Genomic DNA, 21,760 nt, shown 5'->3' on the forward strand with positions numbered 1-21,760 from the left:
ACAAACAAAGCTGGTAATTCGGGTAACTTCTTACTTTGTATGTTGTAGACATACAGTGAGAATCATTCAGTAAATATTTCAATATAATGCCAAACTACTGGATTCACCTGTTAGCACATCAGAAGTCCGCAGAACTGCTTAGGATAAGTCAGAGATGCTTTTGTGCCTTTTACGTCATACTTACAAAGTTTGTGATTTAAGCGTATTGTGCTCCTCCTTCTGCCGTGCTGTGGCTGCTGTGATTGTTTAGAAGCGTCGCTCAGAGGAAGAGCTATTTAACGTGATCAGAGCGTGAGGTCGAAGTGGGAGTTAATGAAAGCAGAGCTGCTCTTCATGCTCAAGAAATCTCAGGTGAAACTTCAGCTTGTCTGACCAAATCGCAGTGTTTACGATAACGTTACCGTGTGTGTTCAATATCGCTGTATACCGAGTTACTAAATACTGGCACATGTCTAATAAATAGTTCTTCTTCATCAAGCACAAGCAATAAAAACTCACTCAACACATCAGTCTAAATAAAACTCATTTATTGTCATTAATATCGTTCTACCTAGAGCAAGAAGAAAAGAAAAGGAAAAAAAAAAAAGAAGTTATATCAGGTCCACCACGCCACTTCTGTACGGCGGTGCATAGACACCAGACTGGGGTCTGAATACTGACAGACAGACAGACAGACAGACCAACGAGGAGGGAGGGGCGGGGCCTAATCTGCTCTTCGCTCTCCATGCTTAGATTAAAGGAGGGAGGGGTCAGAGTATTGAGGAAGGGGGGGGCGTTACATTCGGGGGAATATTCCTTTCAGTTTCTCACTTAGATAAAGGGGGAGTGGGGCATCTTCATGACCTTCGAGGCCTGTTTCAGGAGGCAGACCAACCCTGACTGACACGGAGAGAGACGGCGCGCCTGTGTGTGTGTGGTTGTGGTTGTGTGTGTACGAGTGTATGCAGGACTGGGCGACTCCAAAAAAAGGTGTTAACTGGTCAACGCTGCTTTGATCCACCTTCCACTGTACACTTTAAGAGGTTTCTGCCACGAGGGGTTAAAAGTTGAGGTAACACGTTCTGTTCATATTTCTGAAAGATAAAAAAAAATGGCAGGAAATATAAAATTAGTAAACAATAAGCATCAAGTTTATAGTGAAGGCTAAGTAAATAAATAAATACTAAAACACACAATCTTGGATCTTGTAACTAAACCCTTAAGGCCAATTTACAGTCCAGGCAACAAGCGTAACAATAAGTTACCCTTTATCAGTCCCACAACGGGGAAATTCACCTCCGCATTTAACCCACCTGTGCAGTGAAACACCACATACACACTAGTGAACGCACGCACACTAGGGGGCAGTAAGCACACTTGCCCAGAGCAGTGGGCAGCCCTATCCACAGCACCTGGGGAGCAGTTGGGGGTTAGGTGTCTTGCTCAAGGGCACTTCAGTCACATACTGTCGACTCAGGGGATCAAGCTGGCCACCTTCCGGTCACAAGGCCAGTTCCCTAACCTCCAGCCCATGATTGCCCCAAATAGTCATGAGTCACGCCACACAGAAGCGACTGACCCCAAAGTGATTTGAACACGCAGCCTTCTGATCTGGAGTCAGATGCGCTACCGTTGTGCCACGAGGTCCTTGTTAAAATGATGTAAAAGAGACAAAATTTCCATCTGGGGTGTCGCAGACCTTGTATATCAAAAAATCTGTAAGGGCGCAGACGCTGTCGTGCACTCTGATTGGATAGAAACTCAAAGTTCTACGTTCTAGACTGTTGCCGTGGTCACTGTGTGCGGCTGTGTGGCGTGTTTACCTTCTTGCTGCTCTGCCGCTGTCAGAAACAGAACAGGTTGCCAGCCATTCAGAACCACGATCAATATATATTCATAAGACGATTTGTTTTCATTTTCAAACGTTTCTCAGCGACTGCGATTACTTTAAAAGACAGTCCAGGCAGAAAACACATCCCACGACAGTGTAATTTCCCCCCGCACTGCACTTTCAGACTAACCAGAATTTTGTGAATCTGGCAACCCTGAATGACAGAGAAAAACTCCCAATTGAAACATACACGTGTGTGGAAAACAAGTAGTATTTCTGTTTGCTGTATTGATCCCGCAGCTTTAAATCCCTACTGTTAATGCAGTTTCACTGTAGCAGCTGTTTTCAGCAGCTGCATCGTCATACAGGTTTTCATAGGAACTACAGATGAAGTTGATTCTGACATTTTGTCACCGGCGCAGGATTATGAAAGCCTACAGTGCTGCGACATCTCTTGACATCTTGTTTTTTTGTCGAGCAAAACTTGTTACCTTGGCTGTAAATTGGCCTTTAGAATTCGTAGTTATTACTGATAAGAGAAGCTTGCAATATCATACAAACTATTGCTAAGCTCAATGAAATAAGTTTGTGAAAAGTGCAGATTCTTACGTTTGAGTTTGTAAGTAGAAGAGGAGATATTTTATAATCATCTGAACTTGATGAAAAGTTACTGTATTGTTTTGCAGAAAGAAAAACCCTCTAACATTTTTGCCATGTTTCCATTTTTTTTTACATTTAAATAAATGTTGAAAATCTGTGGATATGGAAGATAAATTTAATGTAATTTAAATTACTATGTAGTTAATTATGTAACTATGTTTTAGCCCCTTTAAAATCACAGGCTTGTTACATCTTAAAGCTCCGACCCACCGGCAGGTCCTGGAAATTTATGGAGGTAAACTGTAAAAAAAAATTTTTAGTTTTAAAGTTTTAAACAGTTTTAAAACTATTTCTGGGCAGCAAGTGTGTTTATATCTTTATGAACATAATGTAAACAAACTGAATGCAATAAAAAGTAATAAGATTTTTTTTTTCAAAGCTGTTTAGAACACAGAACACAGGTTTGGCTCCAAATTTCTCCCCGATGCTCCCAGTCCTCACATAGTTTTGTTCAGTTCACCAACAGCACACCTGATTTAACATAATGAAGTACTGATTAGCCAAACCAGGTACTGGATGATGACTACAAATAATACTGGGGTGCCGTGAGGAGATGTTTGAACCACAAAGACATACATAAAACCACTGCTTATTGTATTAATATTGTTTGTATTTCTTTTGTAATATTAGTGTTTTTTTTCAAACAAATAAAACACTTACTGCCCAGAAAAACAGCTCCTTTAATCAAATTTTCTCAGGTGCCTTAAACATTTGCACAATACTGTGCAGTTAAACAGTACAGCAAAACAACAACAACAACAACAACAACAACAACAACACTTTTAAGGGAGTTAAAGGTGTGATGTTTTTGCAGGTTACCTGATTTCACCGAGCTGCATTAGATCCTCCTGATCCTACAGTGCTGTCTGCATTAGTGAGAGACTGTTCCTTCAACACTGGATCTAAAGAGAAATCAAAGCAGTGTGGGTCACATCCTGACCTGCTCAATCTGCTTGTATAATTCTTGCATGGTTTTCATCAAACGGTGTCCTCTCTGTGGCTCATACATCACAAGTTTTTGTAAAGGCAGGACACTGATATTAATATGAAGCAACTACCATACTGAGCTATTCTGACTCTGATTCAGCCTTTCCCTACTGGCCAATGGCTAACGTCCCTCCTGCAGGTCAAGGCAGCTATTGTTTCTCATTCAAACCCTATATGCCTGTCAACACTGAAGTAATTACGGTTGATTCTCCTGGACCAGAACTAGAGCAACACCAAATGAAGTCTGAAGATGGGCTGGCAGAAGAGAAGCGATGTTACAAACATTTATACAACCTATCCACAAACAGCGCAGTGAGTATTAAAAAGAAACGTGAGAACTTCCTCTTCGTCTTCTGCACATTCTGGTTTGCACACTGCCGCCTAGTGCCCACGTTCACATTGGGTGCAAATATCTGGGCAGACACCAATGTGAACGTCAGCACACGACATCTGCACACGTTCACCGAACACAGAGCAGACACAGTATAAATCAGCCTCAACACACAAGGCTAAGATGTGGTAACTCACAGAAGTAGGGGTGCTCCATGGCTTCTGTGGCAGTCAGTCTCTGCTGATGGTCATAGCGCAGCAGTTTGTCCAGCAGGTCCAGAGCCTCAGGACTGACCAGGTGCTGATTTTCCGTCTGGACAAACTGCTCCCAGCGCTTCCGCGTTTGCCTACAGTAAAAAGAAAGAGCATGTCCAGTTTAAACCACACAATATTGGGTTTACAATCACACACGACAGCTGTGCTCAGTCCCAGTCTCCTGGACTGATTATGAACTGCAATTTACAGTTTGAACAATTTAGTGTTTTTTCTAACACATATGATTCAGCTTTATGGTGTCCCACACGGCTCAGCCTTAGGCCCCCTACTGTGTTGACTTCATTGGTAGATCTGGGTGCGATTTAGTATGAAAAAGGCTAAACTGGACTGTGCAGAGGCCATTCGGGACAGAGAGCCACCACTGTAAGGAGTAATAGCAGAAATAGTAGCAATGACACAATAAGTGTAATAATACTTTATGTTGTAATAATACTAGACTGGATTCAGTCATTTTTTCCCCTCTGATGTCAGATTCAGCATTTTCTGTTGGCAAAACCCATCAATACCAATATTCCAACTACAATAATAATAATAATAATAATAATAATAATAATAATAATTATGGCAGTTCTTAAAAACAGGTTTATAAGATTAAAACATGCAGGCAGAAATACAAAAACAATACAAGGAAAAAATTACAGCCAATAAAAACCAAATACAAAATATAACTATAGGAACGAACTGCAACATCAGATTAATGCATTTTAAGAAAATTCAAAGGTCAATCACGCTCTCTCTTCTGCATATGTACTGCAGTTTAACTCCACATCATATTTTTGTAGCTCTTTTTAGACACAGCTACTGTAACAAAGTCACCCTGGTGGTCCTGAATCTAAACAGTGGACTGTCCTGTCTTGCAGTTTCAACTTTAAATCCTTGCAGCTGAATCATTTCACATCTTGCACTACATGTTCACAGTTACCCATAATGGTATCCTATAACCCGACACTGAAACTAAGTCCTACTATGACTCAGCCCTTCTCCATCTGACCCCCCAGCTGAAAGAACACAAAAACAGCACCCAAGGCGCCCCCTGTTGGTACTCACTGGCCCAGCAGGTCCTTAAATCGAGGGTCCAGTTCGATGTGGTATTTGCGCAGATAGCCGAAGAGCTCGTCTGTGCCGAGAACTTTGGCGATCCTGACCAACTGCAGGGAAAGCAAAACATCAGCCAATCGCCATATAATTACCATCACGGAGCTCATGCCATGTTTATATTAGTCCATGTAGGAAACCAACTGGACTCATTATATCACATCACAGTCGTTATATCACATGTGAACTGACACCTATATAAGCTTTTTAAATAGTTCGGTCATCAAGGTTAAAATCAGGATCAGAAACATTTTAATTGGCAAGCATTTCAAGAATTTACCTGGGCAGTTTGGTGTGTGACAGCCGACATGCAAGAACAAGTCTTAGAATAGAGTCTATATCACTCATGTTCACTGCACAGCCCTGTCTCTAGCGCCTGCAGGAGCAGCTGCTGGTCACTCACCTGATCATAATTGTCTTGGCCGTGAAAGAATGGCTCTTTCTGAAAGATCATACTGGCCAGCATGCAGCCCAGACTCCACATGTCCAAACTGTAGTCATACATCTGTGTGAGCAAAAAAACCCATAAATACACATATTTATTTATTTTATAGCATACTGCTCCAGCCTGATTCATTTTCTGAAAATAAATGTTTTGATATTAAAGGCAATAGAAACTGTATGACAATCATTTCAGAAAATAAATTGTGGACATAGATGGGAACAGATAAGCAAAGCAAAGGAATATTTTTTTCTTTTATTATTACTATAAAGCAAAAAAGGAAAGAAAATCAATTTAGCATTTGACCATCACTAGAGTTTAAATGGAATTCCTAAATTTCTGCATTACTAAATGGTTGAGATGTAAACATAATTCAGAGCGGTTTGGTGTAAAAATGCTCTTTTTTTAGAGGAACTTACTGAGTCAGAATTGTTCACAGTGGTGGTGATAGGAACCAGACGTCTGAAGAGTTCAATGGCTCCAAAAAAGCTCCCTCACAGAAAGTTATAACATGAAATTACGGTGCCTATTTTTTTCAATACATTCAGGGTGGACAGGTACATACAGGGAACTGTCCCCCAACAGAACATATATAAACACAGAAGACATATGTACATTCACTGGGTGGTTAATATGATGGCTATATTTGTGTTGTGGACCTCGTGACCCCTGGTTCCCATCACCACCACTGTAAAGACATCTGAGTCTGTAAGTTTCTCTAAAATGAACCATCTCACATCAAACCACAGTGACTGACTGTTTACACCATAATGAATAATTATACAGAAATTTTATGAAAAAGAAATCAGTGGAATTCTCCTGAAACCTGTCAGATTATCCATGCAGAACTGACCTGGTAATCCACCAGCAGCTCTGGACCCTTGAAGTAGCGGGACGCCACTCTGACGTTGTATTCTTGTGCGGGGTGGTAGAACTCGGCCAAACCCCAATCTATCAGTCTCAGCTGCTCTCACACACACATGCACACAGCGTAAGGTACCCGTATTAAAGAAAGCGATGCCAGAAACAGAACATGAGGCTCATGAAACAAAGATTTGACTCCATACTGCCACCTGGTGGACAGTAAACATCATGACCTTATTTTAACAGCTGAATTTTGGCACAGAAAACATCGAGCTAATACATCTAACTAAACATCTGGCTAATATGGGGGGAAGAAGTACTGACTGCAACCAGGAATACACTAATAAACTGCCTCCAACCAAAAAATGCTAAAAACAATGTTTAATAGAGCATTTTGAAACATTTGACAGGTGTTAAACACCAAATGACCGAACCTTCCTCAGCTGGTGGTCAATCATCACGTTGTGGGGCTTCACATCACGATGCATGATACCCATACTGTGGCAGTAGTCCAGGGCCTGAGACACACATAAACACACTTTAAACCTTTTAAACTCACACAAAGCTGTAGCGATTACTCAGGTTCAATACACATATATATATAATGTTTCTATAATTTGCAATTTGCAGGATGATAATGCATGTTTAATATTCTCCTACAGATCTCAGTTACAGTAAGAAACAGTCTGATACACCCTAAAATTGATATGCATATAAAATATGCCACATATTTTTTTTAAGTCTTTATAAAGGCTCCTTGTTCATCTTTATCCAGTAACGTATTCTGGAATCTCAGAAAGGCTCTGCATGGCTCGTCACTGCTCTGTTAAAGGAATAGTTCATCAAAAAACTTTACCCAATTTTCCTCTTTCCCCAGATGTAGTCGATCAGCCAAGACGTTTGCAGTCCAAATTTTGTTTGTTTTGTTAGGAACTGGAGCTGTGAGCATTCGGCAGCTAACAAACACTAGAACTCAATAGTCATCAAAATTGCTTCTGTAAAAATACATCATCAAAACTTGTCTAAACTTGGTTTAGGACACTTATGACTTACTCTGAGCTATAAACATGAACTAAACTGGGGGGGCTGCTATTGTAAACTGCAGGATCTGCATTCATCTGTGACAATGACGATCATAAAAAACAGAGGAATCTGATCTAAGATCAGGCCTACTTAGTGAATATCAGCCCTGGTGTTTTGTTCATTTTTATAGTTCACAGGAAGTCGTGCTGTGCTCTAAACTACATCAGCAAGTCTATGCGATGTCAAAATCTGTTAATCTGAAGAGCTGGATGTGGTTTGAGTGGGCTGAGATAAGTTTCGGTCATGTATTTTTACAGAAAACATTTGGGCTGTCTGGGTGACTATTGAGTTCCAGGGTTTGTTAGCAACATTAGCTTTGTAGCTCCAGTTCTGAACTAAAGAAGCAAAATTTGGACTCCCAACATGTCCTGGCCCATTACATCTGGGGCAAGCAGAAAATTGGTTACATTTGATTTTTGTTGAACTATTCTTTTATTGTTAAGTCTTTAAAAATAAATTAATTAATGAATTAATAATTGAATGAATGAATGAATATTTATAGGTTTTATCTTCTCTGCACTGACCTGGTCCTACATTTTTTCCATAATCACCTCCACAGGTAAGACACAAGACATGACAACGTAGTGGCAAAAATGTTCTGAGAATTGCTGGAGCAGCCAGTTATGCTCAAGGCTGAGATATGATGGTGGATTATGACTGTAATAAGTGTTTTGAGAATCTGGCCTCAGAATACAAAGCAGGAAAGCTCCTTTCTTACCTTTAGTAGTTCATACATGTAAAAGCGTATATCAAAATCCGTTAACTTCTGGTACAGCTCCTAAAAAAGGGACGAGAAAAGCGCAGCTGTCAAAGAAATATCTGCAGTTACACATATGAAGAGGAGGATTTCCCAGTTTACAGGCAACAAATCCCTAAATGTGTGATTTCAATGGCACAATGAAGTGAAGTAAAGTAAAGTGAAATCCTCCCTTAGTGCTCTCTCCCTCCTCTTAGAGCTAATTCGGTAGCAGGAATTCCACAACGGAGCTTTAATGGAACTTTTTCTTTTTGCTGGATGAAACTGATAAAATTCAGTATCGTACCATTCTACAAACATATGACGGTGTCAGGTATTCAGTATCACAGCATCGTCTGAAGCACCCATTAAATGACATACAAAGCAGTTAACTAAGTTTGTTCTCTATCAGTAACACTAAAAATAAAAAATAAATCAATACTGGTGGGTGACACCAATGCTGTACACACTACTGTACAGATGATGTTGCCCAGAACTAGAAAAACTCCAACGTTATTGACGTTATTGATTGTAAAAGTGTACTGAAATTGTGAAAGTGTGTCTACCTTAAAATCAGTGTTATTAATGCATTCAAAGACGAGCGCGGGCGTTCGAGACTGCAGGCAGATCAGGATGAGAGAGAGAGAGAGAGAGAGAGAGAGAGAGAGAGAGAGAGAGAGAGAGAAGGAAAAACAATCATTAGAGCAGATATGTTTAAATCAAAACTGCAACTATATACATCACTGTTCAAAAGTCTGGAAACACTGTGTTTTCAGTAATATTAAACTAACTGTGTTGCAAATACATGTAGAAACTAATTCTGATAAGATCTGTTACTCCACAACTTTATAGGTTTCAACTCATTAGTAGGAAGCAGTAAAGCGTAGAAATGTTTCTGTGTTCAGAATGACGAGCCGTAAGAAACTGACTGAGAAAGCTGTAGAACAGTGAGAATGAAGTATTACAGAGTCTGATGTAGGATGTTAACATTCTGAAAGTTTGACAATGTAGCGTTCCCTCCAAACCCCTACAGTCCCTGTATGAAAACTAAGCTATAAAAACAGCCTACTTTGAATTTACTGATTTTGTGAACATCAATGCATTTATATAAATATAAATATATAATATGTATATGATATTTTATCATTACATGATAAATTCCATCTCAATATATATATATGTTTGTGTGTGGACCCTCACAGAGCAGGTACTATTTGGGTGGTGGATCATTCTCACCACTGCAGTAACACTGACGTGATGGTTGTGTGTTAGTGTGTGTTGCGCTGGTCTGAGTGGATCAGACACAGCAGTGCTGCTGGAGTTTTTAAACACTGTGTCCACTCACTGTCCACTCTATTAGACACTCCTACCTTGTCAGTCCACCTTGTAGATGTAAAGTCAGAGACGATAACTCATCTGCTGCTGCATAGTTTGTGTCGGTCATCCTCTAGTCCTTCATCAGTGGTCACAGGATGCTGCCCACAGGATGCGGTTGGCTGGATATTTTTGTTTGGTGGACTATTCTCAGTCCAGCAGTGACACTGAGGTGTTTAAAAACTCCAGCAGCACTGCTGTGTCTGATCCACTCAGACCAGCGCAACACACACTAACACACCACCACCACGTCAGTGTTACTGCAGTGCTGAGAATGATCCACCACCCAAACAGTACCTGCTCTGTGAGGGTCCATGGGGGGTCCTGACTACTGAAGAACAGGGTAAAAGGGGGCTAACAAAGTATCAGAGAAACAGATGGACTACAGTCTGTAACTGTAGAACTACAAAGTGCACCTATATAATAAGTGGAGCTGATAAAATGGACAATGAGTGTAGAAACAAGGAGGTGGTCATCATGTTATGCCTGATTGGTGTACATCAGTCTTAAAGGCACAGTAACAAAAGCAGCCAGTTCAATTTCAAAGGATAAAGAAAGGCTGCATAAAAATTCATTATGATCATTTTTGGTACATAAAAGCACATCGATGTTCTATGTGGACCTTGATATTTGCAGCAAACAAAACATCATTTATTCAAAACATTTTGTAAAGCTAGGTGTCTGAACTTTAGATGGGAGGTCCATATACACTTGTAATTTCTAAGGTTAATTCAGTGCAGCTGTGCCACTGAAACCCAGCCTAACTGCTTCCTGCCTTAAATCAGCCTCAGATTCCCAGCTGCAGCTCTGAGGCAGAAAGGCTCGTTTATCTCCCGTGGTTTCGCTCACCCACCCAGAAGAGAAGCCCCTTTTCACACAAAGCGAATCAGCTCCTCCTGGAGGAAACTGAAGCGCTCTGATTGGTCGAGTCATTTAGGTGGCAGCAGTTGCAGCCAGCGGAGAAACAGGACCACTGGAGAGGAAACTAAACACAGAGCCGCAGAACCACAGAACGACATACCACTGGGTCCTTCACAGTGTCCACCAGCCGGATGATGTTGGTTCCCCCTCGCAGGTTCTCCAAAATCTTTATTTCTCGCTTGATCTTCTTCTTCTTGACAGGCTACAGCAGAGAGCGAGGACAAAAGCAACATATCATAACTGCACAAAGAAAATAAACAAATTAGTACCATAATAAGAAAATCTCATTTTTTTCATTTTTAGTTTGGACGCAATAGAAACTCCTCAGTCCACACATGGAAATAAGCTGCAAATCAGCCCATTTGGAGTTCACTGTTTTTGTGATGTCACAAAAACCTACATATGTATCTACATCTGCCTATTCAGCCGACTGCAGTTTAGCCCCGCCCATTCAGGCTGAAGTTATAAGAGGTGTTTCAGCTTGGATTGCTCTGCATGAGGCATCATACAGGCCAACCAATCAAAACAGAGGTCATTTACATATATCACTCCAAAAGGCACAGTAAGAAAAGCGGCCCATTTAATTCTAAGGGATAAAGAGAGTTTGGAAAATGGTCATATAAAAACGAATATATTAAGTTAAGTATCAGATCTTAAGAACATTTTTTATCCTATAAAATGTGTATCTTATTTTTTCTTACTGTTACGGTTTAGGAGATGCAAGGTTTTCTTTCAACAGCAATGGTATGTTAGCCATACTAAGTGAAACAGGATGTAGTCACTGCACTGTTGGAACAATAACCGTTTTTTTTTGTTTTTTTTTACATATCGCTGTTGTTGGAAGAAAATCTCACATCTCCATTTCTGATGTTTTTCAGTTTTTGACATAATCTGAAATGCCTGTTGCCCTTTACATTGCATCAAAATTTCATGATGAAGGGACCAAAAGAAATGACCCCAAATGACTTGGAAAAAAGTCTGGTTCCACTGACTTACATTAAAACTAAAGTAGGTTTTTCTTTCTCCTGCAAAGTTACTATTTTGGAGATATGAGGTTTTCTCCCGACAACAGCGATATTTTACATATTTTTTTAAACGCCACCTGTCCATTGTGTTACATTAGAACAAAAATGGAATGGTCCAAAATTACTTAAATTCAAATCTTTGTACTTTAACATACATTAAAATCTAAGCAGCAGTTTTGGAGAGATGAGGTTTTCTTAGAAGTGCGATATACAGTTGTATGCAAAAGTTCAAACATCCCTGTCAGATGACACGTTTCGGTGGTTTTCTAAGTGAAAATTAGTTAACACGACCTCTACAGAGAACACTTAAATATTTACCGCAAAATTTTAGCGCACAATTTCTATTTATTTGCTGAGTTTAATATATTGGAAAAAAATAAAAAGAAAATATTAAATGTGTCATAACTTCTGCACAGGCCACATATAATGCCCCCCCACCCCAATTCCCCCCAATAAATTCAGCAAATAAATAATAACTGTGCATTAAAATGTGTAGAAATGTGTTCTCTGTAGATGTTTTAACTCTTTCACTCAGAAGATCAACAGAATGTGTCATTCAAACAGGGGCACCCAAACTTTTGCACACAATGTGCATGTACGACTATACGGATTAAAACAAAATTGAAAAATAAAGATAAATCCTAATGTTAAAATTGTCTTCAGACAGGCTGCCATACCTGATAACAGCCTATATGATGACCAAACCCAGCGTATGGCTCAGGAGTTACAGCTGACTTTAAATTTAAATGTTAAAATGATGCAGTTAGATTTTATACACACTGAACTGAATTTACTTCCTCAATTCACCTGAATCACCTGGAATTCTTACTTTTTTAAAAGTCTCCTAAACTGGATTTAATCCCTGAAACAGCTGATGAAAAACAGCAGATTTTTTAGACTTAATCCAATCATGAATAACGTGCCACATTATCAGCTGCACTGAACCAGAGCTCAGCCAGGCCTGAGCCCGGATTGGTCATGAGGTGAGAGCTTCACAGATAAAGTTCAAAAATCAATAGACTTAAGTTAAAAATGAGAGCACAAGTAACTGTATTCAATTTTTCCTCATAAACATACACACACACACACACACACGCACACACACACGCACACACACACGCACACACACACGCACACACACGCACGCACACGCACACACACACACACACACAAACATGCATTAGGGCTGCTAAGTAGATCATTTGTTGATTGAGAAGATTTAGACTTTGGTAATATTGCTGTTGCAAAGGGCTGTAATATGCAAATGAGCCTCTGACCAATCACAGTGTTTTTACTGTGTGCTGTGAGCATCCTGACCAACCACAATTACAGACGGGTGTTTTGATTAGTCAGGATATTCATGTGATCAAACAAAAGTAAATCATTTTGGTCATGGCAATCTTTAAAGGGGAATTCCACCCATTTTTTCAACATTTCTGCATATTTAAATGGTTTGGATGTAAACAAAATCATTCAGAAAGGTTTAGGGTGAAATGTTCTGTCCTAGAGAACCTTACAGAGTTACAACTGCTCACAGTGGTGGTGACAGGAACCAGACATCTGAAGAGTTTAATGCCTCTAAAAGCTCACTATCAGAAAAAAATACATTAAATAGTTACGATGCCTGAGTCATTGTTTTATGCAAGCTTTGCGAAGATTTTGGCCTAAAATATATATTTTTAAAATACATTCATGGTGGAGAGGTATATACAGGGTATTGTGAAGCAAAATAACCCACAAAGAAAACTTATTTTTCCAGATTTATGACTATTTTGCCATCAACAAAATAACATAAAAACAGAAGATACATGAAGGTTCACTGGTAGCTCTCGATAGTAAATAAAATGTCTATATTTGCATGGTAGACATCTTGACTCACTGGTTCCCATCACCACCACTGTAAAGAAATCTATAGACTCTATAAGTTTCTCTAAAATGAACCACTTCACATCAAACCACTCTGAATGACATTTACACCTCAACATTTGAGCTTTGCAGAAATTTTGAAAGATTAGTGTGATTCCCCTTTAACCTCACCTTATTAATGATTCACCAATGCAATACAATCACAATACTGATATACTGTCCATATCACGCAGCCCTAACACTGAAGTGCGGTGTGCATGTTTTCAGTGATCCTCACCTTCAGGATCTTCACCACCACTTTCTCGTTGTTGTTGATGTTTATCGCCTCAAACACCTCGCTGTACTTCCCCCGGCCGAGCTTTCGCACCAGCTGGTAGTCTTCCTGGTTACTGCAGGAGAGAAAGAGACAAGATAACAAAAAAAAACAACAACAACAACAACAACAGCAGCAGCAGAAAGCCGCCAGTTTTGATTAGCTGTTCTTAAAAGCCTCATCACTCCACACACAAGAAGCCCCTGCAAACCAGACAGGAGATGAAACGCATCCGTCCATCTGCAAAGAGGCCAAACCCGTCTTTTAGTCACTCAGCCAGCGAGTGAGCGACACTTCCAACCACACGCACAACCAAACGCAGCATTTTAAGTGCCAGTCCGCTGCCTGACAGACCACTGCCTGACCATAATAATGGAGGTCAGAGCCACCATTCTGTCGTTCTAGTGCGTCCAAATGACCCACCCAGCCTGTCCAACCACACAGCAATTCATTTCACCCACTCTTACTAGAGATGTGCAATTTAGAGCAAGTAATAGCCAGAGAATCCCTTTCCTTTCATTGGTGGCTAATTTACTCACATCTATTGTTACACACAAAAATATCTTCAAGCACTTTTTTGGGAATAAAAAACGAATGTACACAATTTCCCTCCTTATTCCAAATGTTGTCAATCAGCCAAGACATGTTTGGTGTCTTTAGTCTTCTTGTTTAGTTCTGCACTGGAACTACAAGGCTAATGTAGCTAATGGAAGCTTATATGGCACCATTTAGCCTGGTGCTAACTCCATGTCAGTACACAGTCGCCTCAAACCGTGTGGAGTTGTTAAGTAAACTCTAACAGGCCTGATTACATGGTTTCTGTCAGTGTGTGACACACTGTTATCTATAACCCTAATACACTAAAACTGGACTATTACTCAATCTGATGTAAACATGCTAACTCTCATCCTGCAGTGGTGCCACAGCAGCCTTTAGTGTGAGATTTTTCTGTTTAAAGATTAGAATAACCCATTTCTGATTATGCATCTTGATCGTAGAAGAAACTTTTGAATAAGAAAACTGCTTTAGGGTGGATTTTCGAGATCGTCGTCGCTGCAGAACCAAAGGTCCAGGGGGTATGGCTGGATCTGATCCAACTCGTCCTATGTCGTGTTTTAATTGGTCTGAACTAAATCAGACTCCGCCCTGCCCCACTATACATGCCCGTCAGATTAAAGTAAAATGTAATCAAGTGCGAATGTGAAAGTCAGTACAGAACACACAATTTCTCTCTCTTATGAAATTCCAGGATTTAGTTGATAAACACAGTTATGTGGGTTATTTTGACCGGTCAAATGTCCATTCTAGTGTTTAAAAACGTTCAGCGTTCTCAACTAGAACCTGTCTATCAGAAGTACTTTGAGATGCAGGCCTACAGAACGGACTTTGTACCGGATGTGAAAAAAGCTTTTCGAGTTTTGACGAATGAGCGTGAACGTCGTGAATCGTGAGCGATTATAAAGGCTGTGTTGTGGCGTTCAGGACGGAGCAACATTGAGACAAAAAACAAAAACACCGGCAACACCTGCGGATTTCCCACAGGTAAAAACGCGACAGCGTGGACCAATGAAATACATCGTAGGTGGAAAACGTAAGCGACACATACCAGTTTAAAGACCAATAGAAATGCAATGATTTTAGACCAATGAAAAGAAGACGTGGGTGGAGTTGGATCAGGTCCGGCTCCACCCCTTTGGACTTGTGGTTCTGCAGCGAGTGGTAGTTGGATTTTCTGGGGCTGTTTGGAAGGCAGGTAGCTAATGTTACCGCTAGTTAGCTGAATGTCTTAATGCAGCTGTATAACTGTAGTAGCTTATTATCTTCAAATCATCTTTACACTGGAGAGAATGAATGTGTCAATTATTCGTCACATGACAATAACGAGCTAAAGGCTAAAGTTAGCAATGTAGCTGGCTATCTAGCTAACGATCATCTCGGTCTGGCTTCTTTTCTCTTGACGAAAAGGTGAAAACTCATGTCTGGTGGCCATTTTGTGCTGAATAAAGACAGAATCTCACACAAGATGCACCTGCAAACCAGACAGGAGACTAAACGCATCAGTCCATCTGCAAAGAGGCCAAACCCGTCTTTCAGTAACCCGGCCAGCGAGTGAGCGACACTTCCACCAGTCTGCTATCCAATATCTTAATGCAGCTGTATAACTGTAGTAGCTAACTATCTTCAAATCATCTTTACATCGGAGAGAATGAATCAATGTCAATGATTCGTCTTATGAGAACAACAAGCTAAAGGCTAAAGTTAGCAATGTAGCTGGCTATCTAGCTAACGATCATCTCAGTCTGGCTTCTTTTCTCTCGACGAAAGGGTGAAAACTCATGTCTGCTGACCATTTTGTGTTGAATAAAGACAGAATCTGAGTTTTCATTATAATTTTGTTTGCCAACCGAGGTACACGTTGCTAGCTGGGTTGTATTTATTAGCCTATTGCTCAGTGGCTAGGCTAGCAGTCAGGACTGGTTGGCACCACAGGGATTCCCAAAGCTTATATGATGTGTCAGTGTAATATATGCTGGGTATGGGTGAGAAAATACTGATAAAACACAAAAACAATCATAATATTGTGAATTCTGTCAGAAGGACGAGGCTGAAAGATATAATGCTGCATTACAGGACACTGCAAAACGACAAAAACACTTTAAATCTAGTTTTAGGACAGAATGTGTGCTAAATGGTATATATAAGCCTCCATTACTTGTTAGGTACATTAGCCTTGCAGCTTTAGAGCAAAACTTCAGACACCAAACATGTCTTGGCTGATACTACATTGGTGTTAAAGAGGGGAAACTGTGTAAATTTGATTTTATGACAAATTATTCCTTTAAGGGTCTCCAGAAGTGGCCAGATGAAGCCTTGTGAGTGTTACACATGCAACAGCACTGCAGTTACATGCTGCCTGCATCCATCAATCCAGCCATCAATCCACGTCAGCTCCTCCTTCAGCTCCATCACACGCCATCGATCCCGCTGCAGAACGTGAAACGTGCAGCACACACACATAAACGCTACGCAAAGCGGTAACGCTCATAATGCAAACACCCCTCATACCAAACCCCACTGCTGAAGCCTTCTGTCCGTCACTCAAACCGGATGTCTGTGCAGACAGACAACAGCAGCGTAAACAAAACCTCAGTGCAGAAGGATCACATTCCAACGAACGGCGCAGGAAGGAGCTACACTACCGTTCAAAAGTCTACAATCACTGTTTTCAGTAATATAAAGCCACTGTGCTGCAGGTTTTTGTGTACAGTGACTTCAATATGACTCAATGTGCTCAATGATTTCACAGGGTTCAAAAAGTTAGTAGGAAGGTATAAAACATCAAAATGAATATTCAGAATGCCTCATATTACAAAAGTGTTAATCAAATCTCACAGGGGATCATCTGACAACACATCACTATAAATAGATCATTACATTGTGAGAAGGCCGAACAGCTGTTTTCTTTTCTGATACCAGTGCTGATGCTGAAGCCTTTAAGGTCAGTCAATACTGATAATGTTTTCTTTAAAACTACTTTTATCTGCATTTTAAATATATATATATATATATATATAAATAATGCATATATACACATATACATATATATATATATATATATATATATATATATATATGTACATACATACATATATATATATATATATATATATATATATATATATACATGCATTTATGTCTTACTTTCAATGTACTTTTATTAGCTTCATGTCATTTAAATAGGCAACTGGTTTTTCATTTCAAGAATTTAAATACCAGTCTGGCCCATTACAGAGCAAATAATAGTTTATATTGTGACTTTGGCTGGTAGAAAGTAACAGAAACGTGCTGGATTGTTTCATGTGTTAATTTAACCCACACAGTGTGAGCTTTAAGTTCAAAAAAGCTAGTAAAAAGTGTCCAAAAAGAAAAAAATGGTTGTAAAGAAATCAGAATTAGCCATAATGGCTAATTGGCTGATGCTGCATCTCTAAATAACTGCCTGTTGTTGTGAAAAAAACATAAAAAAATATCATCTAAAAATACTGCTATTTCTAACTATGCGACAGAAGTTATCAAACAATATCACAACTGTTATTAACACAATAAGTGATTAAAAACTTTGTACTAGACATCACATCCTACAGACTGGGTCTAACGCCGTGAGTGATGAATGCAGCAATGTTTCAAGATCCAGCCCTGCAGTTTACAACTGTATGCAAAAGTTTGAACCCAGAAGATAAGTTAATATATCCTCTATAGAGAACAAGCTTAAATATAGCATTTTTCCTGCATATTTTAGTGCTGTATATCTACTTATTCGTTGACTTTAACATGTTGGCTTAAAATAAAAACAAATAGAAATTGCCAATATGTTACATTCAGCAAATAAACAGGTACTGTGCACAACACACTTCTGAAATAATTTTCATTTCAACAAAAAAAGACAAAAAGCATGTCATTTGACCATGTGCACATTTTTGCATACGAGGCCACCTTCACTGTACAGGTCAGTGTTTCCTTGCTCTCACACTGGAATCTGCTCCAGGAGAACCTGACCGGCTTCTAATTATGTGACTCAGGAGCAGGAAAGCTGAACCTGTGCAGTGCAGGTGGACGGCAACACTGGAGGAGAGAAACTCTGAACTACAGATTAATCTCTACAGTGCATGAACGGCCGTGGAGGCAGAGGGGGAGGCCACACACCCAACAGCACCAAACCAAAACAGTTAAACGTGGGGTCATCTCTGCTCGATTCATTTTAGCTGTCTGCTACTTCTACAGTTAGACGGACTGAAACTGCTGCCTGTTAATGTTCAGAAAACTCAGAAGGTGGCTCATAGCCTGAAGAGCTCATTCAATGAGGCCTTCATTAGAGTTAAATAGGTGGGAGAACTAAAACTGTGGTGGAGAGAGAGAGAAAATAGACAGAATAGACAGACGTGTAGATAAGGACAAAACTACATATATGTAGAAAAGATGGACAGGCACACAGATACAGACAGATGGATAGATGGATGGATGGATGCACAGACAGATGGGCAGACAGACAGATATACATAGATAAAAATATATAAAGTCAGACAAACAGATAAATACATAGAAAGACAGGCAGACAGATATACAGATAAATAGATATATAGACAGACAAATCAACATATAGATAGATACAGATAGACAGATAGACATAGATAGATAGATAGATAGATAGACAGACAGACAGATAGATAGACAGACAGATAGACAGACAGATAGATAGATAGATAGAGAGATACTGACATACAGATGAATACACAGACAGACAGACAGATGCATGGATGGATGGATGGATGGATGGATAGATAGATAGATAGATAGATAGATAGATAGATAGATAGATAGACAGACAGATACTGACATACAGACGAATACACAGACAGATAGACAGATGCATGGATAGACAGACAGACAGACAGACAGACAGACAGATAGATAGATAGATAGACAGACAGACAGACAGATACTGACATACAGATGAATACACAAACAGACAGACAGACAGATGCATGGATAGACAGACAGACAGATAGATAGATAGATAGATAGATAGATAGATAGATAGATAGATAGATAGATAGAAAGAGACCAATAGATAAATAGATAGATACAGATAAACAAATAGACAGATAGACAGATAGATGGATAGACGGTTTGATAGATAGACAGATAGAGACAAATAGATAAACAGATAGATACAGATAAACAAATAGATAGATAGACAGACAGATGGATAGACCGTTTGATAGACAGACAGATAGAGACCAACAGATAAACAGATAGATACAGATAAATATACAAATAGATAGATAGATGGATAGATAGATAGACACGTGGATAGACAGACAGTTTGACAGACAGACAGATGATCCCCCTTCTCTAACTCTAACAGGGCTGTTATAGCCCCTACACCGTGGTGGGCTGTAATACAGGGGGATGGACTGGGGGGCGTAACACCAGCACGGAGAAATAAAACAACGCAACCGATTACTATTCTGTCTCTCCCAGTTTGGTCTCTCACCTCCAGGTGGGCACATGAGCCTCATAGTCCCAGTACTCCCGGCTCTTCAGGGTGTTCACATCGGCGTAAACTCGGGCTTTACTGCCGGCCACCGGGCCGGGCATGGCGGGGCTCCGGGAGAGAGAGGAGCTAACGGCGCAGCGGCTACTGCTAAGACCGAGGATCCGAGGGAAGCGCAGAAGAAGGCAGAGACCGCAGAGACTGACCTCCAAACGCTGAATGCGCAAGTTCAGCTGAAAAACCAGCTCTGATTAGACAGAAATGAAAGCGCCTCTGCTGATGAAGAGGAAGATGAAGATGAAGCCAGACCCGGAGCAGGAGGCAGGAGGCAGGAGGCAGGCGGGGGGGTTTCTCTGGTTAAATTACTGCCGGTTAAACCCCCCCACCCCCAGTCAGCTTCAAATCCCAGATCCTAACTGTGGAGGTCCAGCGAGAAATCCCACCAGCAGCTTCCAGAACAGAGCAGGAGTAGCGAGGCTGGCGTGCAGTGGCGTTCGGCTCTTCTGTTCGGTCCAGCCGGCTGGAGAGGAGGAGGAGGAGGAGGAGGAGGAGGAGGAGTGCAGACCGCTGCTGTTAGCTGGCCTGCTCTCTGTCTCTATCACACCGAGGGAGGGGGAGAGTCGTGCAAACCCTTCGCAGTCCCATGCAGAGCCTCCTGCTCTTGTTTTTTGGCTTTATTTCTTGAGGAACGCCCCCTGCCCGGGTTCGGCTCCGCTCCGCAGGGAAACGGGTTGTAGTATAGTAACCTGGAAGAACACTCGAGCGTTTGTGTACTAGGAAATAGTCTCAAATCCCATACTGCGCATGCGCACTGCAAAGTGCTGCCACCCATCTTAGTATTTTTTAGGGTGCGTTTCATTCAGATGTGAGAGTGCTTACGCCCTACTCCCTAGACCCTACAGAGTGGACACTCAGGATAGATAGATAGATAGATAGATAGATAGATAGATAGATAGATAGATAGATAGATAGATAGATAGATATTTGCGAATACTTATTCAGAATACAGAAATTCAGTATCTGTATTCAGTCCAAGTTACATTTGTAAAAGGCAGTATTCAGAATACTTTTTACATTTTTGGGAAATACTTGTAGAATATTTATCGACTAAAAAAATATATATTTTCACATTGTTTCAGTCGATATTCAGTGGTCAGGACCCCCATGGACCCTCACAGATCAGGTACTATTAGGGTGGTGGATCATTCTCGAGCACTGCAGTAACACTGACGTGGTGGTGGTGTGTTAGTGTGTGTTGCGCTGGTCTGAGTGGATCAGACACAGCAGTGCTGCTGAAGTTTTTAAAACACCTCAGTGTTGCTGCTGGACTGAGAATTGTCCACCAACCAAAAATATCCAGCCAACAGCGTCCTGTGGGCAGCGTCCTGTGACCACTGATGAAGGACTAGAGGATGACCAACACAAACTGTGCAGCAGCAGATGAGCTATCGTCTCTGACTTTACATCTACAAGGTGGACCGATAAGGTACGAGTGTCTAATAGAGTGGACAGTAAGTGGACACAGTGTTTAAAAACTCCAGCAGCACTGCTGTGTCTGATCCACTCAGACCAGCGCAACACACACTAACACACCACCACCACGTCAGTGTTACTGCAGTGCTGAGAATGATCCACCACCCAAATAGTACCTGCTCTGTGAGGGTCCATGGGGGTCCTGACCACTGAAGAACAGGGTAAAAGGGGGCTAACAAAGTACACAGAGAAACAGATGGACTACAGTCTGTAACTGTAGAACTACAAAGTGCACCTATATAGTAAGTGGAGCTGATAAAATGGACAATGAGCATAGAAACAAGGAGGTGGTCATAATGTTATGCCTGACCGGTATGTATGTATATATATAGTCCATTAGAAACTTAATCCTTAGGATTAAAACCTTTCTAATGGGGATTGGCTTAATAC

General features: G+C 40.6%; 1 protein-coding gene across 2 annotated transcripts; it reads right to left on the minus strand.

Annotated features, from left to right (window-relative positions):
- Positions 1-584: 584 nt before the first annotated feature.
- On the minus strand, positions 585-20,737 carry csnk2a2b (casein kinase 2, alpha prime polypeptide b). Of its 2 annotated transcripts, none has more exons than XM_036568058.1 (12): positions 19,838-20,737; positions 13,747-13,858; positions 10,679-10,780; positions 8,850-8,900; positions 8,266-8,325; positions 6,899-6,982; positions 6,454-6,564; positions 5,562-5,663; positions 5,111-5,211; positions 3,986-4,137; positions 3,290-3,372; positions 585-1,073 (listed from the first exon to the last, which is right to left on the minus strand). In XM_036568058.1, exons 1-11 carry the CDS (start codon positions 19,939-19,941, stop codon positions 3,296-3,298), a joined length of 1,056 nt encoding a protein of 351 aa, XP_036423951.1. In that variant the 5' UTR covers positions 19,942-20,737; the 3' UTR covers positions 585-1,073; positions 3,290-3,295. The 2 variants fall into 2 exon arrangements, with proteins under 2 accessions (XP_036423951.1, XP_036423952.1); XM_036568059.1 differs by having other exon boundaries at positions 3,986-4,134; positions 19,838-20,735.
- Between the last annotated feature and the right edge of the window lie 1,023 nt (positions 20,738-21,760).

Source organism: Colossoma macropomum, unplaced genomic scaffold (assembly GCF_904425465.1).
Source record: "Colossoma macropomum unplaced genomic scaffold, Colossoma_macropomum, whole genome shotgun sequence".
NCBI classification, from domain to species: Eukaryota; Metazoa; Chordata; class Actinopteri; order Characiformes; family Serrasalmidae; genus Colossoma; species Colossoma macropomum.

Excerpts from the sequence above, each read along its gene's own strand:
- csnk2a2b (XM_036568058.1), bottom strand. The coding sequence starts at position 19,941 with ATGCCCGGCCCGGTGGCCGGCAGTAAAGCCCGAGTTTACGCCGATGTG. Across the intron at positions 8,326-8,849 it reads TTAATAACACTGATTTTAAG|GAGCTGTACCAGAAGTTAAC; the intron begins GTAGACACACTT and ends TCCCTTTTTTAG. Across the intron at positions 4,138-5,110 it reads TTTAAGGACCTGCTGGGCCA|TAGGCAAACGCGGAAGCGCT; the intron begins GTGAGTACCAAC and ends TTCTTTTTACTG.